At 39.3% G+C, this 24,270-nt stretch overlaps 1 protein-coding gene across 1 annotated transcript in view; it reads left to right on the top strand.

Annotated features, from left to right (window-relative positions):
• The window catches only part of LOC126480794 (ZZ-type zinc finger-containing protein 3), a 74,362-nt gene extending 66,282 nt beyond the window's left edge, over positions 1-8,080 (top strand). The window contains exon 8 of the mRNA XM_050104108.1: positions 7,293-8,080. Within this exon, the coding sequence (XP_049960065.1) occupies positions 7,293-7,541 (249 nt within the window). The 3' untranslated portion in view covers positions 7,542-8,080. The remainder of the gene's footprint in view (positions 1-7,292) is intronic.
• Positions 8,081-24,270: the final 16,190 nt, after the last annotated feature.

Below are 24,270 nucleotides of genomic sequence, written 5' to 3'. Positions count from 1 at the left end.
AGAAAAAAGAATTCAATAACTGTGGGCTGTTGATCCAAATCCTCTGGAGCAGTGTGAGCCTCTGTCCCCTTCCTCATTTTCTTCCTTTTTTTTTTAGCTTCTTTACAAGAGTCACTTTGAAAGTTTTGTGAATGTGATGAAACTTTGTGGAAATTTACCTGTATGTGTCTTCTCAGGATACTCTTTTTCAAGTTATGTGCACAAGTACATCCTCTTGAATACTTCACTTAGGACTCAACAGTTTACCTCTTTGGGAAGATAGTTGGGGAATGATTCATTGGCGGATATAGCTGCCCGTTGACCAGAGGAAAGATGGGCCAGAAGTTGAGGCTCCTAGACATGTCTTTGTTTTTGCAACATGACATGGTCATAGTTCATATGTGTGGAACGAAGCTTCACAAATCCAGTGGCTGCTTTTACTGGATTCTTTCAAAGAGCTTATGAAAGGATATTGCTTCTCAGCAACATGCCTTTACTATCTTACCTCCTTCAGGTGGGATTGTGATAGTTTCCACCTGGAGTAAAAAAGAAATTTGCAGTCCATTCTTTTGGCCATAATCCTTGCCCTGTCCCGTGTGCCTGTCCACACTACACTGTCTTTCCTGCTGCTGCCATTTCCTGCTGGAGCACTGGTGGTTCTTATAGTTTTGCTGTCCCTATTGACACATATTACAGAACATAGAGGGTGCTTATATGATAAGGGCCCCCCCTCCCCAAACACAGAGTGTTTCAAAAATACTGTTACAACTTTGGGGTCATGTTTCTTACATGAGAACAAAGAAGAAAGTTTGTATAAACGTACATCCGAAAAGCCTTTTTACTCGAGTTGTTAATGAAAGTGATTGAAGTTAATCAACACACAAACTTCTAGTAGATGCTCGAAATGCCCTCCTTTTGCTTTTAAACTTGTTTGTACTCATTGAATCATGGACTGGCCTACTCTTTCAAATACTCCCTGATGGTTTCAAATGGATTTTCAGGCTTCAGTGGCATGTCAATAAAGAGTTTTTTGCATCCAGGTGGTCTACTGCGTAGACTAGTTGTTTTATATGCCGCCGGTAATAATCCAGAGGATTAAGGTCAGGGGGATGTACAGGCCATGGAATTGGTCCTCCTCTACCTATCCATCCATCAAGGTAGATACCAGCCAGTGCCTCTCTAACACTGAGGGTGGAATGTGCTGGAGCTCCTTCATGTGTAAACCAAGTGTTTCTTCTTATTTTCAGGGGTAAGTCTCCGAAGACAGCACCTGTGGGATGTGTTGGTTGAACATATAGCCTCTCATGCTGTCACCTATAGTTCCAACCTACACATTAATCTTAAACTCTCATGCTGATGTCTAGTCTGTATTGTAACATGAGGATTCCAATTAGCCCACATGTGTTAGTAGTGGAAATGTGTTATTCCATCTCTCCCAAATTGTGCCTTGTCTGTAAACGAAACTCAAGAGACAATCAATGGATTGGCAGTTTGTGCAACAAAGTCGGCAAAAGTTCTCCTGTGGTAGGCTATCAGCAGTGTGAGGTCCTACGCATGTTGAAGATAAGAGTTGCTCGTGAAGTACTCTCCATATTGAACTCGGAGATGTACAGTATGCCAGGGCCACTTGACTTGCACTGATATCTGATGGCTGTCTGCATTCCAAGAATCACCCAGGACTGGCTGGACCACATCACACATGTGTTGCACCATGTTGTTGAGTCCTCCATTCTCTCATCCTATAAGAAAAGCCGTCCATTGGTGGAATGAGGATTGTCATTTAGCAGTAAGGGCCAGACATGCTGTGTTATGTTGGTTTAGAAACAGACCTAGTGGAGACAGCATCACAGCCTTTCGGCAGGCAAGAGTTAAAGATGGCAAATCATGAAAGAGAGAAAACAGAGTGTGTGGAGAGAATTTTTAGCATCCATGAACCCTTCCGCACCTGCAACGGAGGTATGGGAGTCAATTTGGAAGATATCAGGGAATAACGTTTCAGGCCCAATATCTGCCATATTAATTCTTTGACTGCCAGACTTGGCAATTGATGAGACCCAAAAATTTCAGTAGAGTGCTGATCACTCCATTTGACACAATCTGCTTTCTCCTGCTTTTAAACATGAAATCACGTTTATTCATGGGCTCAGTCTATCTGCATTGGCTTACTTGATAAAGTTAGTGTCCAAAACGGCTGACAGATCGTGTAAATTTACTTTCTAAAATGGCCAATAAATCGCATTCGTTGAATGAAACCATGCAGATAGAAAGTGGCTTCAGCTCGTTCATTAATTAAATAAATAGACGTGGCTTCATTCTCTCTTATGGGTGACGAAATTTTGCACGAATAGAAGAAAGTGATGATGATCCAGACTTTGTGCAAGAAGAATTGCATCAAATTTCTATTGAGTATTTAGAGTTTTGGTTTTGTATAAAGAAATGTTGAACCAATTGTTTACGTTGTTTTCTCGTGTTCCTTTATTTTCTGAACACTGAATTTTTTTCTTAGTTTTAGGTTCAGAAAATGAAGATAGTGATTCTATGATGAATGTAGAACCATAAAATATCTGTTCTGACAATACTGAAAGGAGGCCAAGACAAAGGGCAGAATAGCAAAAAGTCATACTGAAATGGTGGAGGAAACTTGTGTTTCATTGTTTTCTTACATGATTGGTAAATGCATGCATTCTGCATAATAAGGTAAAAAACAAGAAGATACGTTTGTTTAAATTTATAAAGGTATTATATGCAGAACTGCCAATGTGTGAAGACACTCCCAGACCAAGTTCTGTTGGGGGCATCTAAGTTGGACTATCTATGGAAAAGCATTTTCTGGAAAAAATACCACATCCACTAGGTAAAGGAAGAATCCAGAGAATGTGCAAACTATGCTCAGCAAAAGGAAAACAGCAAACGGGGAACTCTACAAGAAGAGATTTGCTCATGAGACCCAGAAAATATTAGATACAGGCTCCCAGGTAGATGCTATTTTTCTTGACTTCCGGAAGGCGTTCGATACAGTTCCGCACTGTCGCCTGATAAACAAAGTAAGAGCCTACGGAATATCAGACCAGCTGTGTGGCTGGATTGAAGAGTTTTTAGCAAACAGAACACGGCATGTTGTTATCAATGGAGAGACGTCTACAGACGTTAAAGTAACCTCTGGCGTGCCACAGGGGAGTGTTATGGGACCATTGCTTTTCACAATATATATAAATGACTTAGTAGATAGTGTCGGAAGTTCCATGCGGCTTTTCGCGGATGATGCTGTAGTATACAGAGAAGTTGCTGCATTAGAAAATTGTAGCGAAATACAGGAAGATCTGCAGCGGATAGGCACTTGGTGCAGGGAGTGGCAACTGACCCTTAACATAGACAAATGTAATGTATTGCGAATACATAGAAAGAAGGATCCTTTATTGTATGATTATATGATAGCGGAACAAACACTGGTAGCAGTTACTTCTGTAAAATATCTGGGAGTATGCGTACGGAACGATTTGAAGTGGAATGATCATATAAAACTAATTGTTGGTAAGGCGGGTACCAGGTTGAGATTCATTGGGAGAGTGCTTAGAAAATGTAGTCCATCAACAAAGGAGGTGGCTTACAAAACACTCGTTCGACCTATACTTGAGTATTGCTCATCAGTGTGGGATCCGTACCAGGTCGGGTTGACGGAGGAGATAGAGAAGATCCAAAGAAGAGCGGCGCGTTTCGTCACTGGGTTATTTGGTAACCGTGATAGCGTTACGGAGATGTTTAATAAACTCAAGTGGCAGACTCTGCAAGAGAGGCGCTCTGCATCGCGGTGTAGCTTGCTCGCCAGGTTTCGAGAGGGTGCGTTTCTGGATGAGGTATCGAATATATTGCTTCCCCCTACTTATACTTCCCGAGGAGATCACGAATGTAAAATTAGAGAGATTAGAGCGCGCACGGAGGCTTTCAGACAGTCGTTCTTCCCGCGAACCATACGCGACTGGAACAGGAAAGGGAGGTAATGACAGTGGCACGTAAAGTGCCCTCCGCCACACACCGTTGGGTGGCTTGCGGAGTATCAATGTAGATGTAGATGTAGATGTAGATGATATACCAGTGCAGCGAGTGCAAAATCGCAAAGCGTTAAGAACCGTTTTTCAGAATATGTCGCTTGAAAAGATGATACAATGTCAATCTTTTATATAACAATTTATAATTATGGACGTAAGATACCAGTTTTCAGTTATTGAATATAAAACTGTAGATTATGAGGACTAAAATATCAGTAAAACATGTTTTTCATTTCCGTGAACTTTATTTTTTGGAAAACCTTACAATCCTTAAAAATATAATGGGGAAAAAAATAAATGACCAAAGGAGCTGTAAATGTATTTTCCAGAAGAAGATGATATAGGCACTCATAAATGACTAGTGTTATAACCAAATGAACATTAGTTTTCTGTAAAACGCATACAGAAAATTAATAAAAAATATTGGCATTGTAAGAAATGGCGTGGTTACATGGCCAGCAGTGAAAGTGTTAAACAGTGATGTCTGCCAAACAGCACTCAGGCAAATACCCTAGACACAAATAGTATCTATTATACCAATCCTCGATTCTGCCAACATAGGAAACACACAGAGAAACGGCAACTAGATTTTTCGTCTGACAACTTGGAGCCATATAACTGCCCTTTCTCCTTGCGAAAGCTACAGCCAGCACTAACTGCTGCATATGACAGTGCTTCAGGACCTGATAGAGTTAAATACATCATGTTACGATACTTAAGAATGGAGATGAAAGAAGTCCTCCTGTGCCTCTTCAGTCAAATAGGGCTTGAGGCTATTTTCTGGATCCATGATAGGAGGTGACTCTGATACTGCTTCTAAAGCCAGGGAAGAATAGATTATCTCCAGGAAGCTACACGAGTGCTCTCTAGCTGTATAGGACTTGAGTGGATGATAAACCGAAGCCTAATGTGGACTCTTGAAACCAAGGGATTGTGCAGCTATTCCCAGTAAGAGTTTCTAAGATAGCAGTCCATTCTTGGAAATCTCCTCCAATTAGCGGGTGTGATAAAAGAGTCATTCCTACTCAAACAGCAGTTTTTTGATCTGGAGAAAGCCTACGGTACCTGGAAACCCAAGATCTTCCGTCAGCTGCATGGACAGGGTTTTTGTGAGTGTCTTTCCATCTTGCTGCCCTCCTTCCTTGGTGAACGATATTTCCGGTATCGAGTCAGTGCTATATGCTCCAATTCATTCCATCAACAGTATGATGTTCCTCTGGGTAGCGTTCTGAAAGCCACCCTTTTTATTATAGCAATCGACAGTATCTCTTCCACAATAAGCAACCCAGACCATTATTCCTCATTTGTGGATGACTTTGTGATATTCTTCTATTCCTCCAGTCTGACGACTGCTTCATGTTAACTGGAGCTGACATTTAAGAGGCTGGAGGATTGGGCTGATATCACTGGTTTTAAATTCTCTGCAGAAGACATGGTATTTGTATATTTTAACTGTTTGCATAAATGCCTTCCCTACCTGGAACTCCGGCTGCAGAGAACCATCTTGGGTCTTAAGACCTCAGTTACATTCTTGGACCTCATCTTTGATCACATGTTAACATAGCTGCCACCCCTCCATGAAAATGTAGATTTCTCAGGGCACTAATCATTTAAAATGTCTTAGTGGTAAGAATTGGCGCGTGGATCTTTCCAACTTGCTCACATTCTATAGAACCCTTGTCCACACATCACTTGACTGTGGCAGCATAGTGTGTGGTTCAGCCAGACCTACTTATTTAAAGATGTTGGACCTGTCAACCATAAAGGCTTTAGGCTGGCCACAGCTCCTACTATTCCTAGCCCTTGTGCAGAGACTGGCGAGCCACCTCTTACCAAGCAGTGAGAACTCCTCATGGTGCGATGTTATGCTAAATGTAGTCCGTCTCCGACCATCCTATTGTTGGTGTTGGTGCTGAACAACCCTGCAATGCAGGTTACCCGTCACCAGGCTACTAAGCCTTTTTCTGTTCATGCAGAGGAATTTGTTGAGCAACTTGGTGTAGCAGACATACCCATTTTTAAACAGTGATGCAACAAATCTCCTCCTTGAATGATTGACAGGCCCGTTCTTAGCTTGGATATTACAGAGTACAAAAAGCTCACCACTCTGCCTTTAGTGATAAAACAGGTTTTTAATGGCATTTTATCTGAGTATACAGAGAATGTGATAATTTTTACTGGTGGATCAAAGCAGGGTGACAATCTTGGGTGTTTGGTTATCTTCCCACATTTCGTCATTAAACTCCCGCTACCAAGCCACTCAGTGTACTGTGCAGAGCTGTGGGTGGTTAGGAAGGCACTGAAATACATGAGACTCCTCTCTTAGTGCTCTGCTGGCAGCTCAGCAAGTTTTCCCTGCAGTTCAGATGGTCCATATTGTAACAAGAACTTTCCAGTTTTACTGAGTGTTACATAAAACATTTTTGCGATGAGATGTTTGGGTGACTATCTACACATTGCAGAAATGGAAAAGTCACTAGTCATATTTTTTGTGATGTATTGGTAGGTATTTGCAGAGAGAGAGTGTGTTCTGCAATTCACTGAACTAGTTCGTGTGATTTTTAATTTATTCGTGATAGAATGTGAGGTTGTGGCTGTACTCAACTTGCTAGCTAAAATGGACACTCAGCCATGCACAATGGAAAAGTGCTAATGTAAACTGTTTAAAAATATTAGAAATATCTACACACAAAGCTCTTCATTGTATGTAATACGTTTACATATGTTCGTTCTTGCAGTAGTTTTCATTAATGTATAGAAGATTAAAGTTTTTGTGGAATTGTTTAATTTTTCTGCCACTTGAATTAGATACCTTAAATGCATCCCATATTAACGATATGGGTATCTTTAGGATCTTTTCCGTGTGTTGTAGAAAACATATAGTTGTGGGATTCAACCCATTTTTCTGAAACGCTGACCTCCAAGTATTCTAAGCTGTACTAGACCACATTTATTTTTTATGTTGGTTCATTAAACTTGTTAATGAATCCTGGCGATATTATTTTTCTGTTCTTGCAGTAAACATTAATCGTTTAGTAAATGGGAATATTTTTATATCTTTTGCCTATTATTGTTTTTTAATTAGTATCATGTTGTCTTGTTCAGTGTGATACACAAATTCTCAGGATCGTGTCCTCACTTGTATTTCAACAGCTTCACCTCATGATTAAGAAACCTTTAATTACATGACCTTTCTTTCTACTCTCTCCTCTCATTACTAACACGGTCTACACATGTTTGAAAAATGGCTTCAATTTTATATTGCAGTGTCGAGAATGTGGTGAAATACCAATCTGTGGAACACGTTGGCACTGTACAGACTGCCCAACGGACCTATGTACAGACTGTGTTGCTGCTCCTTTGGTGGACCCTCGGATTCCTCTGAGACATTCATTAAGCCATACACTTGTGACTGTGAAAACTGCTGTCCCTTCGCCGTGTGCCCAAGATGAAGACAGCAATTCTCAAACATTTGTCCCACAAGCTTATCTCGATCCTAACTTTTTACCACAATAGGCAGTCGAGTTGTTTGTGTCTGTCTGGTGTGCAAATGTAATGGTTGCATGCTATTATTATTTATTTGCTCATATATAAATTGCTAGCTGCAGTTTTGAAAAACTGCATTTTTTTTAGATATTATGTAATAACTGGTTAGAATTCTCTTTGGTGTGTGTGTGTGTGTGTGTGTGTGTGTGTGTGTGTGTGTGTGTTTTACTAATATCAGTATTTTATAGTTCTTGTGAACTGATAGCTTAACAGTTGGTGGTAACATCCATTAATAAGGTCAACTGCTGTTTACAGGGTACATTATTAGGTCTCAAGATTTCATATTAATTTGTTATTGTGTGTTTGCAATGTTATTGTGCTTATAGTACTATTTTACGTATATTTGTAGTGGTGTAGTTCAATCTTAAAATCCATATTCTTGTGATAAAAGGTAAAAGATATCATTTATTTTTCATTAAAGAGCATTAGTATATATTGAACAGAAAAATATTGTGTATGTTAGAAAATTTAATTGTAACATCTTATATGCAAAAGGAAAAACTACACTCTTGAATGCCCCAAGTTTCGCAAGTACGTTTCGTTTATTGATATGTATACAGTTTTGAATGTAATTCTTAAAAAGTTGAGATTATTTGTTTCTTCTCTTTACTGAAGTAAATGCAATGATGGCCATTTATCACAAGCTCAAAATGTTTGCTGTATTGGGGCTTGATCTGTGTTTTGGTATTGGTTCAGATAACAGCTTACTTAATGCTGAAGAAGAACATCAATGAAGGTCTCACATCTAAGTAACATTGATTACTAGGACATGCAGGTTATCTTCAACATTGTAACTGCCCAGTTTACTTGTAGTCCTTTCATTACAAAGCCTGACAACAGATGTCATCACAAAAAAAATCCACTGTCTGTTCTAACAAATGTGACCCATCTGTTCTAAAAAATGTGACCCACAGGTGACTAAACTAAAGAGTCTCATGGCTACTGCGTATACACCCAATCAGCTCCTGTTGCTAACACTGCAGCAATCTCTGACTGGATCCACCCACTGCCTGCCTGGGGCTTCTGCCTACTACAGCTTCTGTCCTGTCACACTTGCCCACAGAGTGCATTCTCCCGAATTTTATTAAATTTTACCCTTTGACCCTGTCTGTGCCCAGCATGATCTACTGTTGAGGGGCACTCGCCACTTTATTGACTGTATTTTTGCACTATTGTTCAGTAGTTCTTCAGAGGATGCATGGAGGGGTAGAGACATTTCTCTCAGTATGGTCACACACTGCATCCTAAGCCCTTCATTGGCTTTAGGTGATGCGGTGCTGTCCCCACCAGAAGACTCTCTTTTTCCCTCTCATCCCACACTCTCCCATTATTTTGAATTGTGGTCTGTGTCAATGGCTCCATCGTCAGAATACACAAGGCTCCCTTTAATGTGTTTATATCTTATAGATCTTTAGCTCATTAACACACAGCTGTCCATTTGCCTGGCACATGTCTGGCGGCTTCCAGTGTTGTGGTTACGCCTTTATACTTTCGCTGCTGCTCAAGTTATTAATATTTTCCCTGATTTTTTCTTAACATATTATTGTCAGGCTTGGCTTGCCTCATGGATGTAATAATGAGTCAGTTGCATGACCAGTGAGAGGTATGTAAACTCTTCTCGGTGGGGCTGTATGGAGGCTGCTGACCAAGTCAGAATCAAGTGCTCATCTGAGTTTGTCTTTTACATTTCCTGCCCTATCCAAGTATGCCCTATGGATTGACTCCAAAGCTTCAGCTCGCTTCGATCTTCCATGTATGATCTCTTGCTGCCCTGCTGAACTGGCACTATGGGGGCAGGCATGTAGTAGTGGGAAGTTAATCACATTATCTGAGGTGTTAGTGCGATGACATTTTTGAGCTCTTCACCTGAATGTATGCTGCGATGAAGTCTCAATTCACTGATGTATCATTCCTCTCAGAGGTGCTGGTTCAGCAGTACTGCATGCGAGCCTCTGTCTTCGAAGGTGTGGATTAACTCTTATGGTGGGTTGAAGTTTTGAGTTAGTCAGTGATGCGGACTTGGATAGCATAATTGGTAGCTGACTGCCCATAAGAGGCAGGGGTCTAAATTTGTGTTCTGGTCCAGCCTGCAGTAAACTTTGGATACCATCACATTGTTCATGATCTTATTTGTCTCTTCAGTTGCATACCCTCCAACCTTTGCATGATATTATTTATTTCCTGCATCAGTGAAAATATTCCTTCTGTGTTGATAAATAACAGTAATCATTGTTACAATATAATTTCTGAAATATTCAGAATTATATTTTTAAAAACATTACAAAACTGCAAATGTTAGGGACAATGTTGTTGTATCACTGGCCCAGCCTGAATCAATAGATTACACATTTTTTATCATCAGAATTTGTTATTTTCATGTAAACTCCTTCCATCTAGAAACCCATGCAGAATTGGACCATTTAAACTACTTTTATTGTGGATAATTCAAGTAGCCTATTCATGAAATTAGTAAAGCATTTCTTTCAAACAATGGAAAATCCAGGATAGAATGTAACAATATGAGAGAAAGAAAGTTGCTGCTCACCATATATTGGAGATGCTGAGTCGCGATAGGCACAATAAAAAGATTCACACAATCATAGCTTTCAGCCATTAAGGTCTTTGTCAGCAGTAGACACACATGCACACACACACTCACGCAAGCGCAACTTGCACACACATCTGCAGTCTCGGAGAGCTGAAACTACACTCAAATGTAGTTTCAGCTCTCTGAGACTGCAGATGTGTGTGCAAGTTGTGCTTGCGTGAGTGTGTGTGTGCATGTGTGTATGTGTGTCTACTGCTGACAAAGACCTTAATGGTCGAAAGCTATGATTGTGTGAATCTTTTTATTGTGCCTATCACGGCTCAGCATCTCCGCTGTATGGTGAGTAGCAACTTCCCTTCTCTTGTATTATTAAAGCATTTCTTTTTATCATTTAAATAACATTCAGTCTAGTTATTCTGTACTAGCTACATTTTTTAAAATTGTTGGAAAGGAAATTCATGATAGTCTTGTCAAATAAACCTTCCTAGTTTTTGGCAATGAAGATGGACACTGTGGAAAATATAAATCACTTCAGAATTTCCCAACATTTTGCTGCTTGTTTCTGTATTCTTTAGTTTTATTGTACTTGTGACAAAAAGTGACGGTGTTATCGATGCACTACAATGATTAACTGTAAGTATAACTTTGTAAACATGCTGTCATTAGAAATATGTGGCTCAACTGCCCTAGCAAGCACTTACTTCTCGTTTATAAATCGGATTGTTCGTTACTCTGTGTGAATTTTTCCACCCTGTACGATTCTGGTAAGTTCACAGAATGTATCTCTTTCTCAGAGGAGATTATACCTAGTTTTACTGTTGCCCATTAATTTCTTTTAATCCTCATCTGGTTTCTAGTTAACGGTTTATTAGCCATCCATGCTTAAAGCCAGACCATTTTCCACACTCTCAAAGACTGCACCACTTGACAATCTTGCAGGCTTCGAGGTCTTCAAATTTATTTAACTCTGTCAATGAGTGTAATATCAATGATCAGTTGACTGTGACCTGCTCAGCTCAGATTATTTTCTGGCACCATCTGTTGGACTCGTAACCATCCTGCTAGAAAAAGCTTCTAATGGAAAGGTAGAGCATCTCACATTATCAACAAATTATGTGTAGTATATGTTTATTTTATATAATCTGCTTGTTTCATTTCAACATTTTTAAAGATACTTCAGTATTGGCCATGCCGGATGTAATTATGTGACCTAGTTTGAGTTTAAATTAAGTTCCAGAACTGAAGTAGCTTGATTTTGTTTGGAAGTAAATCAGTCAGTAAAATAATCATATCTTCACTCAGTAATGCAGAGGCCTTTGATATTATTATTATTATTTTACTTTATTCTACTGAAGACGTCTTTCCCCCACCTTTTTTTCCTTTTTTTTATATAAGAAAAGATAGCTATTTGAAGATGTATATGAAGGTTGGTTATTTGGTTCTCTCAACGACACATTTTGAGTAAAAATAATCAAATATTCCTTTTAAATAAAAATAAACTCTTTCTTCTTCTATTTCATAATAATATTAGTTATTATTATTAACTATTCACATAAATCACATACATGACTAGAGTCATGCCCTCCTGGTCTCTGGCTGCTGACTGTGCACTTAATGACGGCAGCACCAAATCGGGTACTCTGCAATAGCTTGTGGCTCTGTAACTGGCAAGTGTACATAAAATAAAACATTTATATATCTTAATATTATTAAATGTGACCAAAGTCATTTACGAGTAAAAAGTGAGGCCATTGTCAACCCAGATTTGTTGGGCTTTTGTAGGCATGGTTCTATTGGAGTTGATATGATCTTGCCTTTCTCTAACCACCAAACAGGTTTAATTAACCAGTTTTTCAATGCCAGATAAACTTGTATTTACAATTTAAAATACATTATGTTGTAACAAGAAAACGCAGTACCATAGCGAAACATTTTTATTTTTTCACCTCCATTGTGGGTTATCAAAGTTCATTTTTCAGTGTCTTGGAAATTTTCAGCATCTCGGAAATTTTCAGTATTCTAATTATTTCTTAATGTGTATTTAGTTATCTCCTTGTAAAATTCATTACTAGATTAAAGAAACACATTTTGAAACATATTAGATAAAACAAGGTTTAAGAGTACGGCTTTAGGTCACTCATGACCCATTGGAGAAGTTACTTTTCCGGTGTACGAAAGGAACATCTACTTTAGAATGATGAGATATGCAAGGAAAACAGTAAATAAATAAGTAATAAAGTTAAGTAAATAAAAGTTAAGCTGGTATTATGTACTTATGTAAGATTTAAAGGACATATTGATTATGTTGAGGGGGGGGGGGGGGGGGGTACACAATGGGGAATATGTTCTTGAAGACAGTGTCCAGGAAGATTTGTAAGTAGTTGTTCCAGGTCTCTTATTGTTCTTGTTCCAGTTTGTCCTCGTGTGCACACCCTAGAAGCTGTTAAAATACTTAATCATGTGCTTTTGGTGTTTTTCAATGATTGCGTGCACTAGCATGATAGAAAATCCTCATTGTAGCTGTTTTTTTGGCTGAAGAAATGGGTTAGCATTTGACAAGGCCAGAGCAGTAATTGTGATGGCTCCTTCATCTGCTTTATTTATCTAAACTAATATTCTTTTACACGTTCCCCGTATGTCACTGCTTTCTTTGCATATGATGTGATGCTTCCTCACTTCACAGCTTTCTCAGTTCCCTAATTAAGGTTGATTCGCACCAATTTTTTATGTGTAAGGGCAGTTCAGGGACTATTTTGTACAATGTGTCTTTGGCATACACTATACACTAGCTCAATTATTTTCTGAAATATTTTCCAGACTTGTAGCCAGTCATGGTCTGGAAATATCATTTCTATTTTGCTTTTCCCTGTTTTCTCAAGGTGGTATGCTACATTCATGTAAGCCTTCCTATTGATAGGACTGATCACAGTGGCCAGTGTGTAAGTGTGTAGCTTCTACCTAGACACAGTTGCTGATGTGCCACGACTTGAAGGGAACATGCCTGGTGTTGAATGCTTATCTTCAGAGTCCAATCGACACCTCTGCTGTAGAACAGCAGTGGTACTTTCTGCATTTCTGTCTTTCATTGCAAGATCTGTGTTGCAACAATGAGTGCATTTTGTCTTTATGACCAACAAACCGAGCCCTCCCTCTTCTGTCATTAGAAAACACATTACTTTCAAGACTTGGAATATTTCTCACTGCCACAGCAAGAAATGCACAGTGTCTGTTGTTGCATGTTCTCTAACTTCCAGGGACTTTTAAGTTCTGCACAACCTACCAAGCTTTTGACAGAATCATTGCACTGATTAGTTTTATCTTTTGTGAAAATATCAGGTTCTAATTGGCAAGCATGCATTCTGTAAGTTGTAGTTATAGATAAATTGTGTGGTATTTGGGTTGAGCCGGTGCCACTAGCCTTCTAAGCTCATGACATAATGGTAACTACACACATAGATTGCATATTGAGATTTGATCTTCATGTACGGCCATGGAATTGATGTCTCCTCCCAGCACAATATTGCCGTTGTTGTATAAGCAGATGTCTGATACAGTAATTTTCTATCATATACCACCCATAAATGTTCTTAAGTAGTGGTAGTGTGTCTTCAGTATTACTGCTTTGAAGCCGTTTGGCATCAACAGCATGCCACATGTTTAGATTCCCTGCATAACCAATATTTCCATCTCAGACTTATATCTTGTGTCTATGTCCCAAGAGAGTTTATATCTTGGTGTCCGTTCCATTTGTGATTCAACACTTTCATTGCAGTGCAACATTGCATTGATGTTGCAGGTAAGTACTTAGTGCTTTATATTGGTGATTCTGTGAATCTTACACAGTTTGTGGTCTTCCATTTTTCTTAACTTGTTATGTACCTTTGGACGCTTGGAGCCATTCATTTTCGTTTTGTTCGACTGTTACTCTTCATCATAGCTATCACAGCATTCTTCTCCATATTTTTTTATAACCTGCTTGACTTTGCTGCCAGTTTTTGGTACGTCACCATCGTATCTTGTTATGGTTGATATGAGCTGTCATTCTTGGACCTTGCAGTTTGGCAGAGTTTTTCAGTGTCCTGAACAGGTGGATTGGTTCTGTATTTTCACTCGCCAGCTAGCAGACATATTGCTGAAAATGCCCTTGCTTTCTTTTGTTTGCTCACTGCTGGAGTGGTCAGAGTTTAGCTACTTTTTCTCCCCTACACTGCCTGTGGGTTTCTTATGTGTTTTGTCTGTCTGCGGGGTTGCCATGGACTTCTGTTTGTTACAGCACCAATGTAGGTTAATGCCATTTGCACAGTGTTTCAACCGTCACACACTGTAAGTACAAAGTCCAGCAGAATTTGAAATATAGGTAACACAACAATGCAAATCAACATTCACAAATGTGATGTGCAGTTGGGAAAAGTAGTGTTTGTCATTAACATCACATACACATTCACACTAGGTTTTGAAAATATCACCCAAATGATGACCGTCCTCTTCTACACACATTGTAAGTCCCTCCCAGTTGTTCTGCATGACCCTCCTGGTCAAGTCTTGTGGCATTACTCTGATTTTGAGGCAGATGGGAGGTTTCAGGTCAAGCAGTGTTCACAAATTCGGACAGAAGACACGTGGCTTGAGGAACCCCCTGAGAAATAAATTGTGAGGGATGAGATCGGGAGAATGGGCTGGGCATGAAACATCACCCCGTAAGAAGATCAGACGCCCTGGAAACATTTATCTGAGGAGGCCAATTGATGTCTTGGCTATGTGTGTAGTGATACTGTCTTACTGGAACCACACAGCAGGATTCTGTAGGTCATTGAGTGTCAGCTGCAGGAAGTTGCGTAGCAGTTATACACAATGATCAGATGTTACTGCCACTGTTACATCCTCTTCTTACTGGCAGTAGACTGGTGTCAGCTGTAAAAGCTTCCAGGATAGTCTAACAACATGCTCTGCGATTTGCCCAATCACAATCGCTGAGTTCCTGCACATTCACCATTTTGTAAATTTCTCCTTTGGGTGCAGTGTGAGAGTCCCATAGCAATTGCATGTCTACAGATCGAATGTTGAGGACATTGCATGAAGGCATGTTTCACAGAACTGATGTTCTCTGGTGTTCAGACACTAAAGAGGCCTACCAGGCAGCTTTGTTTTAACACTCGAACCCATTCTTCTCAAATTACTGACCCACAATGGAGTTTGGAACTTTCGCATGTTGACCTAGTTTAAAGTGTCTGTGATATAAACGCGGTGTTACAGTAAAAGTCAACATTTTTTAAGTGAGTCTCAATTAGAAAACCTCAATGTTCTCTACTCTGTACCGTGCAAGTGACTGACGCTGTCTGATGAGGCAGTGCATGTGTTCTCCGAGGCCTCCCTTCTTGTTGTGCACAGCTGTGCCACAACACTGTATGTGATGTTAATGGCTCACACTACTTTTTCAAATTGTGCATTAAATTTGTGAATGTTATTTTCCATTGCTGTGTCATTTTCATTTAAAATTTGAGAGTTATTTCTGCTGCACCCTGCAGCTGAGCTTGATGATAATTTTTTGGGCACGACTCGAACACAGGTGGATCTGCTGCCATGCGTATGAAATATGTTTGTGGCGGACCATTGTAGGACATGAGGTTTCTACGTCCACCTATTATTAGAAAGCAGGATTTTTTTTTTTTAAATCCCAGAATCAACTTTATATCTGTAGTCGTCAGGCCATTTGTTCCTACTAACAGATAATGTACCACAGATAATTTCGAGCACTGTGCAACTTACGTATAAATATATTCAGGTGGCAAGTTATAGACATTCATAGTTCTCGTGATATATTCAGGAGACAATATTGTTTTGTCTAATTTTTCTGATGTCATCCACCAGATTTTACAAGCAATGTTTGCCAGGGCAATTTTATGTGATGCTGGCAGTTCAGAATTGTTGAGACAGCCAACATAAACAAGCAAGATCTCAGTTTTGTTGAGATTCTGTACTATGATCTAGAAGAAGCAAAACTAACACCATTGTCTAGTCATCCTGTCTTATGTTTTCCATTGATTCTATAAATCGTGTCAGAAAAATGCCAACATAGTTCCATCAAAAATGCTGTTATTGTTTTCATCCTTACTCAACTGACCTCTAAAGCCTGATTCATTTGATTTAAATCCTTAAAAACAGCTCTAATTTTCGTGGAATATTGTTCTGCATGGAAAGGTCATTTGAGTGTTATTAAATTTGAATTGTGTCTGCATATCAGACACAAAGTAATGGGCTGTGAAACTAGCTTTCATTGTGTTGTATAATTGGGAAATATACTGCCATGTTGAAAAATGGACAAATTTGTTGACAGCTTGAAAAGTTTGTTGTGGAGTTTGTGTTACGGTATTATGGGGAAAATTGATGTTATTGGCTTATGGAAAATGTATTAAACTGTGTGTGTGTGTGTGTGTGTGTGTGTGTGTGTGTGTGAGAGAGAGAGAGAGAGAGAGAGAGAGAGAGAGAGAGAGAGAGAGAGAAAGAGACTTGAGTGTTTGCAGGTACCCCCTCACAATGAACTCCACATGCAAAAAATTTGTTGGCACATAATTGATTGTAACATGTACTTTGCGCAAGAAGATATTAGTATGGTGATGATGAGTCACAAAAATGTAAATGTTGTCTCGTTAATTGTTTGTGTAATGGTTTCCTTGTGTAGAAGCTAATGTTTTCATTGTATGATAATCTGACATTTGCCAGTACTGATATTATTGCTGTAGTGTTAAGTTTGATATTGGTCTTTCACAATAACAATAATGGTGATAATAATAAACAATAATTAAAGATCTGACCAATGTATATATTTGTAAGAGGTGTGTGAACTCTGTAGGACATAACTGGAGCAGGATAAGAATTTTCACACTTATGTGTTTAATAATATCCATTGTTACTGTTTATATGATAGTAAATATTATACCAAAACAGGGTTTATGCTGTGAAAATTTGGAGTTGTATCTGTTTAATATCAAATAAATATTTTTTTCTAATAACAATTTGATATAGTGCTCTTGATTAATTTCCACCATACTTGCAACATTAAGAGTATGGTAATTTTTTTGTGCTTATTGTGACAGCATGACAATACTTAACAGTGGTTAAACAACAGTGTTGACAGTTGCAATGTTGCTTATTTTATTGACTTAAATTCCTTGTCACTATTTGTGGCCGTATTTCCTCTCAGACACACATCAGTCTGTGATGCACAATTTCCACAAAATTCTCAATAGACGTTATAACAGCATTGTGAAATAACATACAAGGTGTGATCAAAAAGGAACAGGAATTTTTTAATTTTGTGGGCTTTGTACATCTTATTTTCAATTTTTTAAAGTAATTGATACACACGATTCTGATGAACATTAGCATTTTCAGCTGTTTTGAATATTTAGTTTATTGTGCCAGTCGACAAGATTATACGTGCTTCCGAGTGCTCGGCGAATTTTGCTTTTAAAAAGGATGGAACAAAGACTTTACATTAAATTTTGCCTGAGAAATGGAATGAAGTGCAGCACCACATTCGAAATATTGCTGTAAGATGTTGGAGATGATGACCTCCCTCAGTGCACTAGCGCATCAGTTAATGATGATAGTGTTCAAGACGTAAAGAGAATGGTCCTTGAAAATTGCCAAATAACCATCAGAGAGGTTGCTGTTGATGTTGGCATATCCTTTGGCTCATGTTCTGGGCAAAACGTGTAGCAGCAAGTTTGTTCTGAAATTGTTCAACCTTGACCAAAACCGATACCACATAGACATTGCTCAGGTATTGCTGAATGAAGTTGACAACAATACAGAACTGCTAAAGAAGGCTATACAGGTATGATATTGAAACCAATGCCCAGTCGTCCAAATGGAAACTGCCTGAAGAGCCAAAACTGATAAAAAGTTGATGAGTTCGATCACATGTGAATGTTCTCACTGTTTTCTTTGATAATGGTGTAGTGCACCATGAATTCGTGCCTTATGGTAGTATGGTCAGTAAGGAATACTACCTGGAAGTTATGCGCCGTTTGCATGAAGCAATCCAAAGCAAATGACCAGTATTGTGGCAGAACCACTTATGAAAATTGCATCATTATAATGATCCTACTAGTTCATTATTTTTTGTCTCGGCTACCGTATTCACTGGACACAGCCTCCTATGACTTTTTTCTGCTCCCAAGGCTGATGAGAACCATGAAAGGATGTCATGTTGCCTTCACTGATTAGATAAAAACAGAATTGCTGAAGAAGCTGAACACCATAACGAAAAGTGAGTTTCAGATGTGCTTCCAAGATTGGAAAAAGCGCTGGCACAAGTGTATTATATCTAGGGTTGACTGCTTTGAGGGGGACAAAGTTGATGTTGATGAATAAATACAGATTCTCCCAGAAAAAATTTCCTCTTACTTCTTGATCATGTGGACCATATGCAACCTATTCACAGGCAATCTATAAGAATCCTACCTAACAACACAGGAATCCAAACTTCTCACCTGGTTCGGTTTCCTTGATGACATCTTCATGATTCGGATCATGGGTGATTGGCACACTATATATATTCCTCCAGAGCCTCATTACCTTCTAACCCATTCTTTTCACCTGGTCCCCCTCGGCCCAACAAGCCGCATCTTTAATGTCAACTTCACCCTTCCCCCTTATGGATGAAGTTATCAGTAGCTCTGTGCACATCAAACCTACCAACCACCAACAGTATCTCTCCATTTCTGCGGGTGCCACCCATTCATTCCATACAGCCTAGCTACTTGTGTTTGACACGTGATTCATATAAAAAAGTGTCAGGCCACAAGATGGACAGTAACAGACTTTGGATACAGAACGGCACTTGGAGCTAGACGCTTGGGACATTCCGTTTCAGGAATCATTAGAGAATTCACCCGAGGTCCACATTGTCAAAAGTGTTCTGAGAACTTTCAGGCATTACCTCTCATTGTGGACAACACAGTGGCTACTGGCCTTCTCTTAATCATCAAGAGCAGCAGCATTTGCACAAAGTTGTCAGTGCTAACAGACAAGCAACACTGCATGAAATAACCATAGAAATCAATGTTGGATGTAGATCAGATGTATCCCTTAGGTCAGTACATCAAAATTTGGTGTTAATGGGCTATGGTGGGAGATGCCTAAAGCAAGTGCCCTCTAGAGCAGCAAGACATTGCCTGCAGCCCTTCTCCTGGATCCTAAATGGCTGGAACACCATGGCCAGGTCAGATAAGACCCAATTTCATATGGTAAGAGCTTATGGTAGGCACTGAGTGTGGTGCAGAGTCCACAAACCCACGGGTCCCAAGTTGTCAATGTGCAAGCTGGTGATGGTTCCATAATGGTGTGGGCCGTGTTTAAAAGGAACGGACTGGGTCTTCTGGTCCAGCTAAACCGATCAATGACTGGAAATGGTTGTTTGAGTACTTGGAGAGCATTTTCAACCATTTGTGGACTTCATGTTCCCAAACAACAATGGAATTTTTATGGATGACAATGTGCCATATCACTGGGCCACAGTTATTGTTTGTAGCTGGTTTGAAGAACATTCTGGATAATTTGAGTGAATGATTTCGCCACACAGATTGCCTGATGTGAATTCCATCGAACATTTATGGGACGTAAACAAGAGGTCACTTTGTGCCCATAATCCTGCACTGGCAACACTTCTGCGATTATGGATGGTTATAGAGGCAGGGGACTTCCAACGATATGTTGAGTCCATGCCATGTCAAGTCGCTCTACTATGTCAGGCAATAGGAGGTCCAACACAATATTGGGAAGTATCCCATGAGTTTCATCACCTCAGAGTATATCTGTCTACATGAATGGGCACTGCCATACTGATGCCAGCCAGTTACCAAGCATGTCACCCACCATGGTGTGCTTGACTTCAGTGGTTGCTTCAAAGCCTGTGGCATCTGAATTCCACCAAAACCAGCGTTACTGATTTGCACAGATGGGAACTCTTCCAACACCATGTCCTGCATCCCTGTTACCCCCTGGCCTCATCCTTTGCTATTGCTGAGTCGACATAAGTTGATCCCTGACAATTGCTGTTGGTGGGGCGCAGCAGCTTTGTGGGCCTGCCTCAACCAATAATGTAACACAATTTTGTAAACATCTCTATGGCAACACCTTGGTGTTGTCACAGTTTCTCAATGGCTATTGTTTTCACCTGCAACTATTAGCACCTCACAGTTGAAAGCTGGCAACAGTGCTACGAACTGTCGGGGGATCTATTTTTGCCATTTCAGTGCAGTAATGTGTTCATTGTAAATAAGTGTGTGTGTGTGTGTGTGTGTGTGTGTGTGTGTGTGTAAGTACAATCTAACTTCTGCATCAGTTCAGTGCAGTAATGTGTTCATTGTAAATAAGTATTTAGTAATTGTATTACACATTTATTACCTTATAAATAAATAAAAAAACTTTCTTATTTTAAATTCAGTGCATCAGTATTTTTAAAATGATTCTTTCATATAGCGCTCATTAAAAAATGACGACCATGCCAATTGGGACCTGTGGAATGGTACATTAGCTTATTTGTTTGAGTTGTAAATATTTGTCATGTATTGTTGTTTTTCTGACGTGTTCTACATCCTGGAGGGCCTCCTCACTACGGATCAATTGGAATGAAAGTAAATCTAATCTAATCATCTCGACTATAGTCCCTGTTCCCATCTACCTCAGTCCCCTTCCTTGCTGCCACTCCAGCCACACCCACACCTGCTATCATCCCAAGACACGTGTATAGTCGTTTCACCTCCTACGTTTCCACTCCTCTTTGTCATTCCCTGCTCTCCCAGAACACCCTCAACACCCTCCTAATAGGACATCTAGCAGCCAATTATCCTGTTCCACAGGCAGCACTATAGTGTTTCTCCCCATCCTCCCCGACTCACATTTCTTATCCCTTTTATGCACCGCAGCTGAGATCAATGCATATAGCATTCGGGCCTTAGGACCAAAGCACGTGGAGACAACAGCAGGTGTGTGTGTGTGTGTGAAGGAGGACTTTATACGATAGTTTGGACTTAAACACATTGACTGCCATTGTATAGTTGGGTTACCGACCCGTTGGGGTCATTTACTTTTTTTCAATATCCTGCTTTAGTTTGCTCCAAATAAACTTGTTAAGTGCAAATAAAGTGAAAATATGGCATTTTAGTACCTTCTTTTAAATTTTTTTGTTTGAGTTACATATGATTCACATGGTCCCAGAGTAAAGGTACCAGGTGTGTCATTTGCTATACACTGAATAAAGATTGTAGCAACAATGCAGGAAAGCAATAATGGAACTGTACACAAATAATGCTGTGGAATGAAAAAATGACAGAGCACAAACCTAATAATTTTGCTAATAATTTTAGGTTTGTACTCTGTCATTTTTTCATTCCACAGCATTATTTGTGTACAGTTCCATTATTGCTTTCCTGCATTGTTGCTACAATCTTTATTCAGTGTTGTTTGGTCTGTAACAAAGTGATGTGGTAGAAGAAAATTTCTCGTTGAAGTTATGAAGATGAACAATGGCATGTACAGCAGCTTTTAGATGAAGTTATGGACATAAATGATGAAGATTCTGTGTCTTTATTTGGTGATATCTCAGACGAATTTTTAGCAGAGGAGACTGGAAGCGAAACTGTAAGTTCTGATGATAGAATCACATCAGTGAAGGTAGGAAGAAGAATTTTATGTCCACATTCAAACAAAGAACCAGACTTCACAGCTGTAAAAACTAGGCACCAAAGCACCTCTAACCGTGTTATTGCCGTAAATACTGCAGTTGATTCAGGTTCAATTTAAGTAAGTGTAATAGGAGAAAGTTCTGAAGATGAAGATGACACACCTAGAACAGTTACAGGTAAAAATATGAAAAACTTTACATTTATTCATTCCAGTTCTGGTGTAAATGCTTCTGTTGCACTAACTCTCAGAGGCAGGACACCATACAATTTCTTCAAATATTTTGTAGCTGATGAAATTTTAGAATATGTGACCCAACAAACTAATTAGTACGCAAAACAAGTCTTAGAAAGTCATTCAGTAACTGTTAATTCACGACTGAAAAAAGTGGACTGATTTCAGCAAAACTGAAAAATAACAATTTTTAGGATTTTTATTATGGATGTCACTAAATGTAAACTGACGATTCCAAATTATTGGTCAAGAAATATGCTCTATTACAACAATGTAAAAAATGTTATGTCATGCAACCATTTTGAATTGCTTTTACGTATGTAGCATTTTTCGGATAACAACCAGTGCCCACCGGGAAACCGCTTATTCAAAATTAAACCTCTTATTGATAAATTACTACAGAGATTTCAAAGTGCAGTTTGCAGGAGAAAGGAGTTTGCATTGACAAAACACCTGTGCCATTTCGAGGAAGACTAAGTTTCATTCAGTATATAAAGAACAAGTGCCATAAATTCAGAATTAAATTGTTCAAACTTTGTCTAAAGGGTGGCTGCACCTGGAATATGAAAGTTTACTGTGGGAAGAATGCAAATTCTAGTGTTCCTCTTGCCACTTCTGTTGTTATGAGCCTTATGAGCGGATTACTAAATGAGGGCAGAATCTTATATACAGAAAATTGTTACACAAGTGTTCATCTAGCACACCAGCTTCTTGAACAATCAACACATTTAGTTGGTACTCTAAGATCAAACAGAAAACTGAATCCTCAAGATGTTGTACAGGCAAAACTGAAGAAGGGGGAATACAAAGCAAAGGAAAGTACCACAGGTGTAGTAGGACTGAAATAGATAAGAGGGATGTTCTGATGCTGAGTACTGTTCATGGACAAGAAGAAGCAGACGTATAAACCAGGAAGGGCACAAAGAAAAAACCAGCAATGATAATTGACTATAATCAGTTAGTCTTTCGTAGATCTTTCTGACCAAATGAAATTGTACTCGCATTGTCTAAGGCGGGGTGTGAAATGGTACAGGAAGCTTGCAGTTGAATTGTTGAAAGGTTCAGCACTGGTAAATGCTCATGTGATTTACTGATACATGAATAACAAGAAGATCTCAGATCTCAATCACAAAATTCAAAGAGGAAGTGAGTTTGAGACTACTCCATACAGAAGATGTTGATGAGCCTGAGACATCTCTTACCAAAGCCACCGTGTTACCTGCAGATTGTGCACTTGTGAACATGGGAGCAGCCAGACAGGTGTACAGTGTGCTACAAAAAAATGAAGAATGAATTTGGATGAGAGCAGGCTGTCAAGAAATGCAAACAAACCGCATTGAAATGTAAGAATTGTGACTCATGCTTTTACGTATAGTGTTTTTTCATAAAGCACAGTGCATACAGGTGTTGTGGAATGACCCAGATTTTTCAGTTTCATTGTTGTCGCAATTAGAGTTGAAGAATGTAAATAAAACTGTATGTGATTTGTAATCCACTGTGTAAGTAATATGTCAAACTAAATAATAAATAAATAATAAAAAGAAGAAAAGTCCAATACGACTGAGCCATGTGAGTTATATATAACTCATGAATTCAAATGTCAATAACTACTCTTGAGCTCTTGAAAACTGTAGGCATTGAACATGATTTGTTACTAGGGCCACAACCTACTATGACACCAAGTCACACCACGCTCCTGGGACCTTTAAATGGAAAAATGTCCGTGAGTTGTATTTTCTTCACGTGCCCCAAAGACAAAACTTCCTGTGAGCTATATTTAACTCACGTGGGAGTCAAATGTGTTAAAATGTACTGTAAATGTGCATGTCTGCCACTCAGTGCCTCTTGTATGTGATGAGTAGCAGTCTATCCTATTTACGTAAAATAAAGGGAAGGCAGCCACTCAGTTATAACTGACTGACGTGTGGCACATAGAAACACTCTCTACAGTATGCAGTATTTGCACTAGCTTTTGAGCCCTTGGTCTTTCTCTAGCCAAAATACACCAATTCAACGCAGACATCCGACGCTCAAACCTGCAACCATGGCAAGACTTAACTGTTGATTATATTTTATTGAAGACAATTGCCTAGGCAGATGGAGGTGGAGTTGGGGAGCGGGTAAGGATGGATGCACAACGCGAGGAGAGGGTAGTGGGATAGTATGAGGCAAGTCTTTCGACAGATGAATTAGTGGCTGCACAGCAAGACAAAAGGAGAGTAGAGGATG

The sequence above is a fragment of the Schistocerca serialis genome, chromosome 5, assembly GCF_023864345.2.
Source record: "Schistocerca serialis cubense isolate TAMUIC-IGC-003099 chromosome 5, iqSchSeri2.2, whole genome shotgun sequence".
NCBI lineage: Eukaryota > Metazoa > Arthropoda > Insecta > Orthoptera > Acrididae > Schistocerca > Schistocerca serialis.
This window is presented reverse-complemented; position numbering and strand designations above follow the sequence as displayed.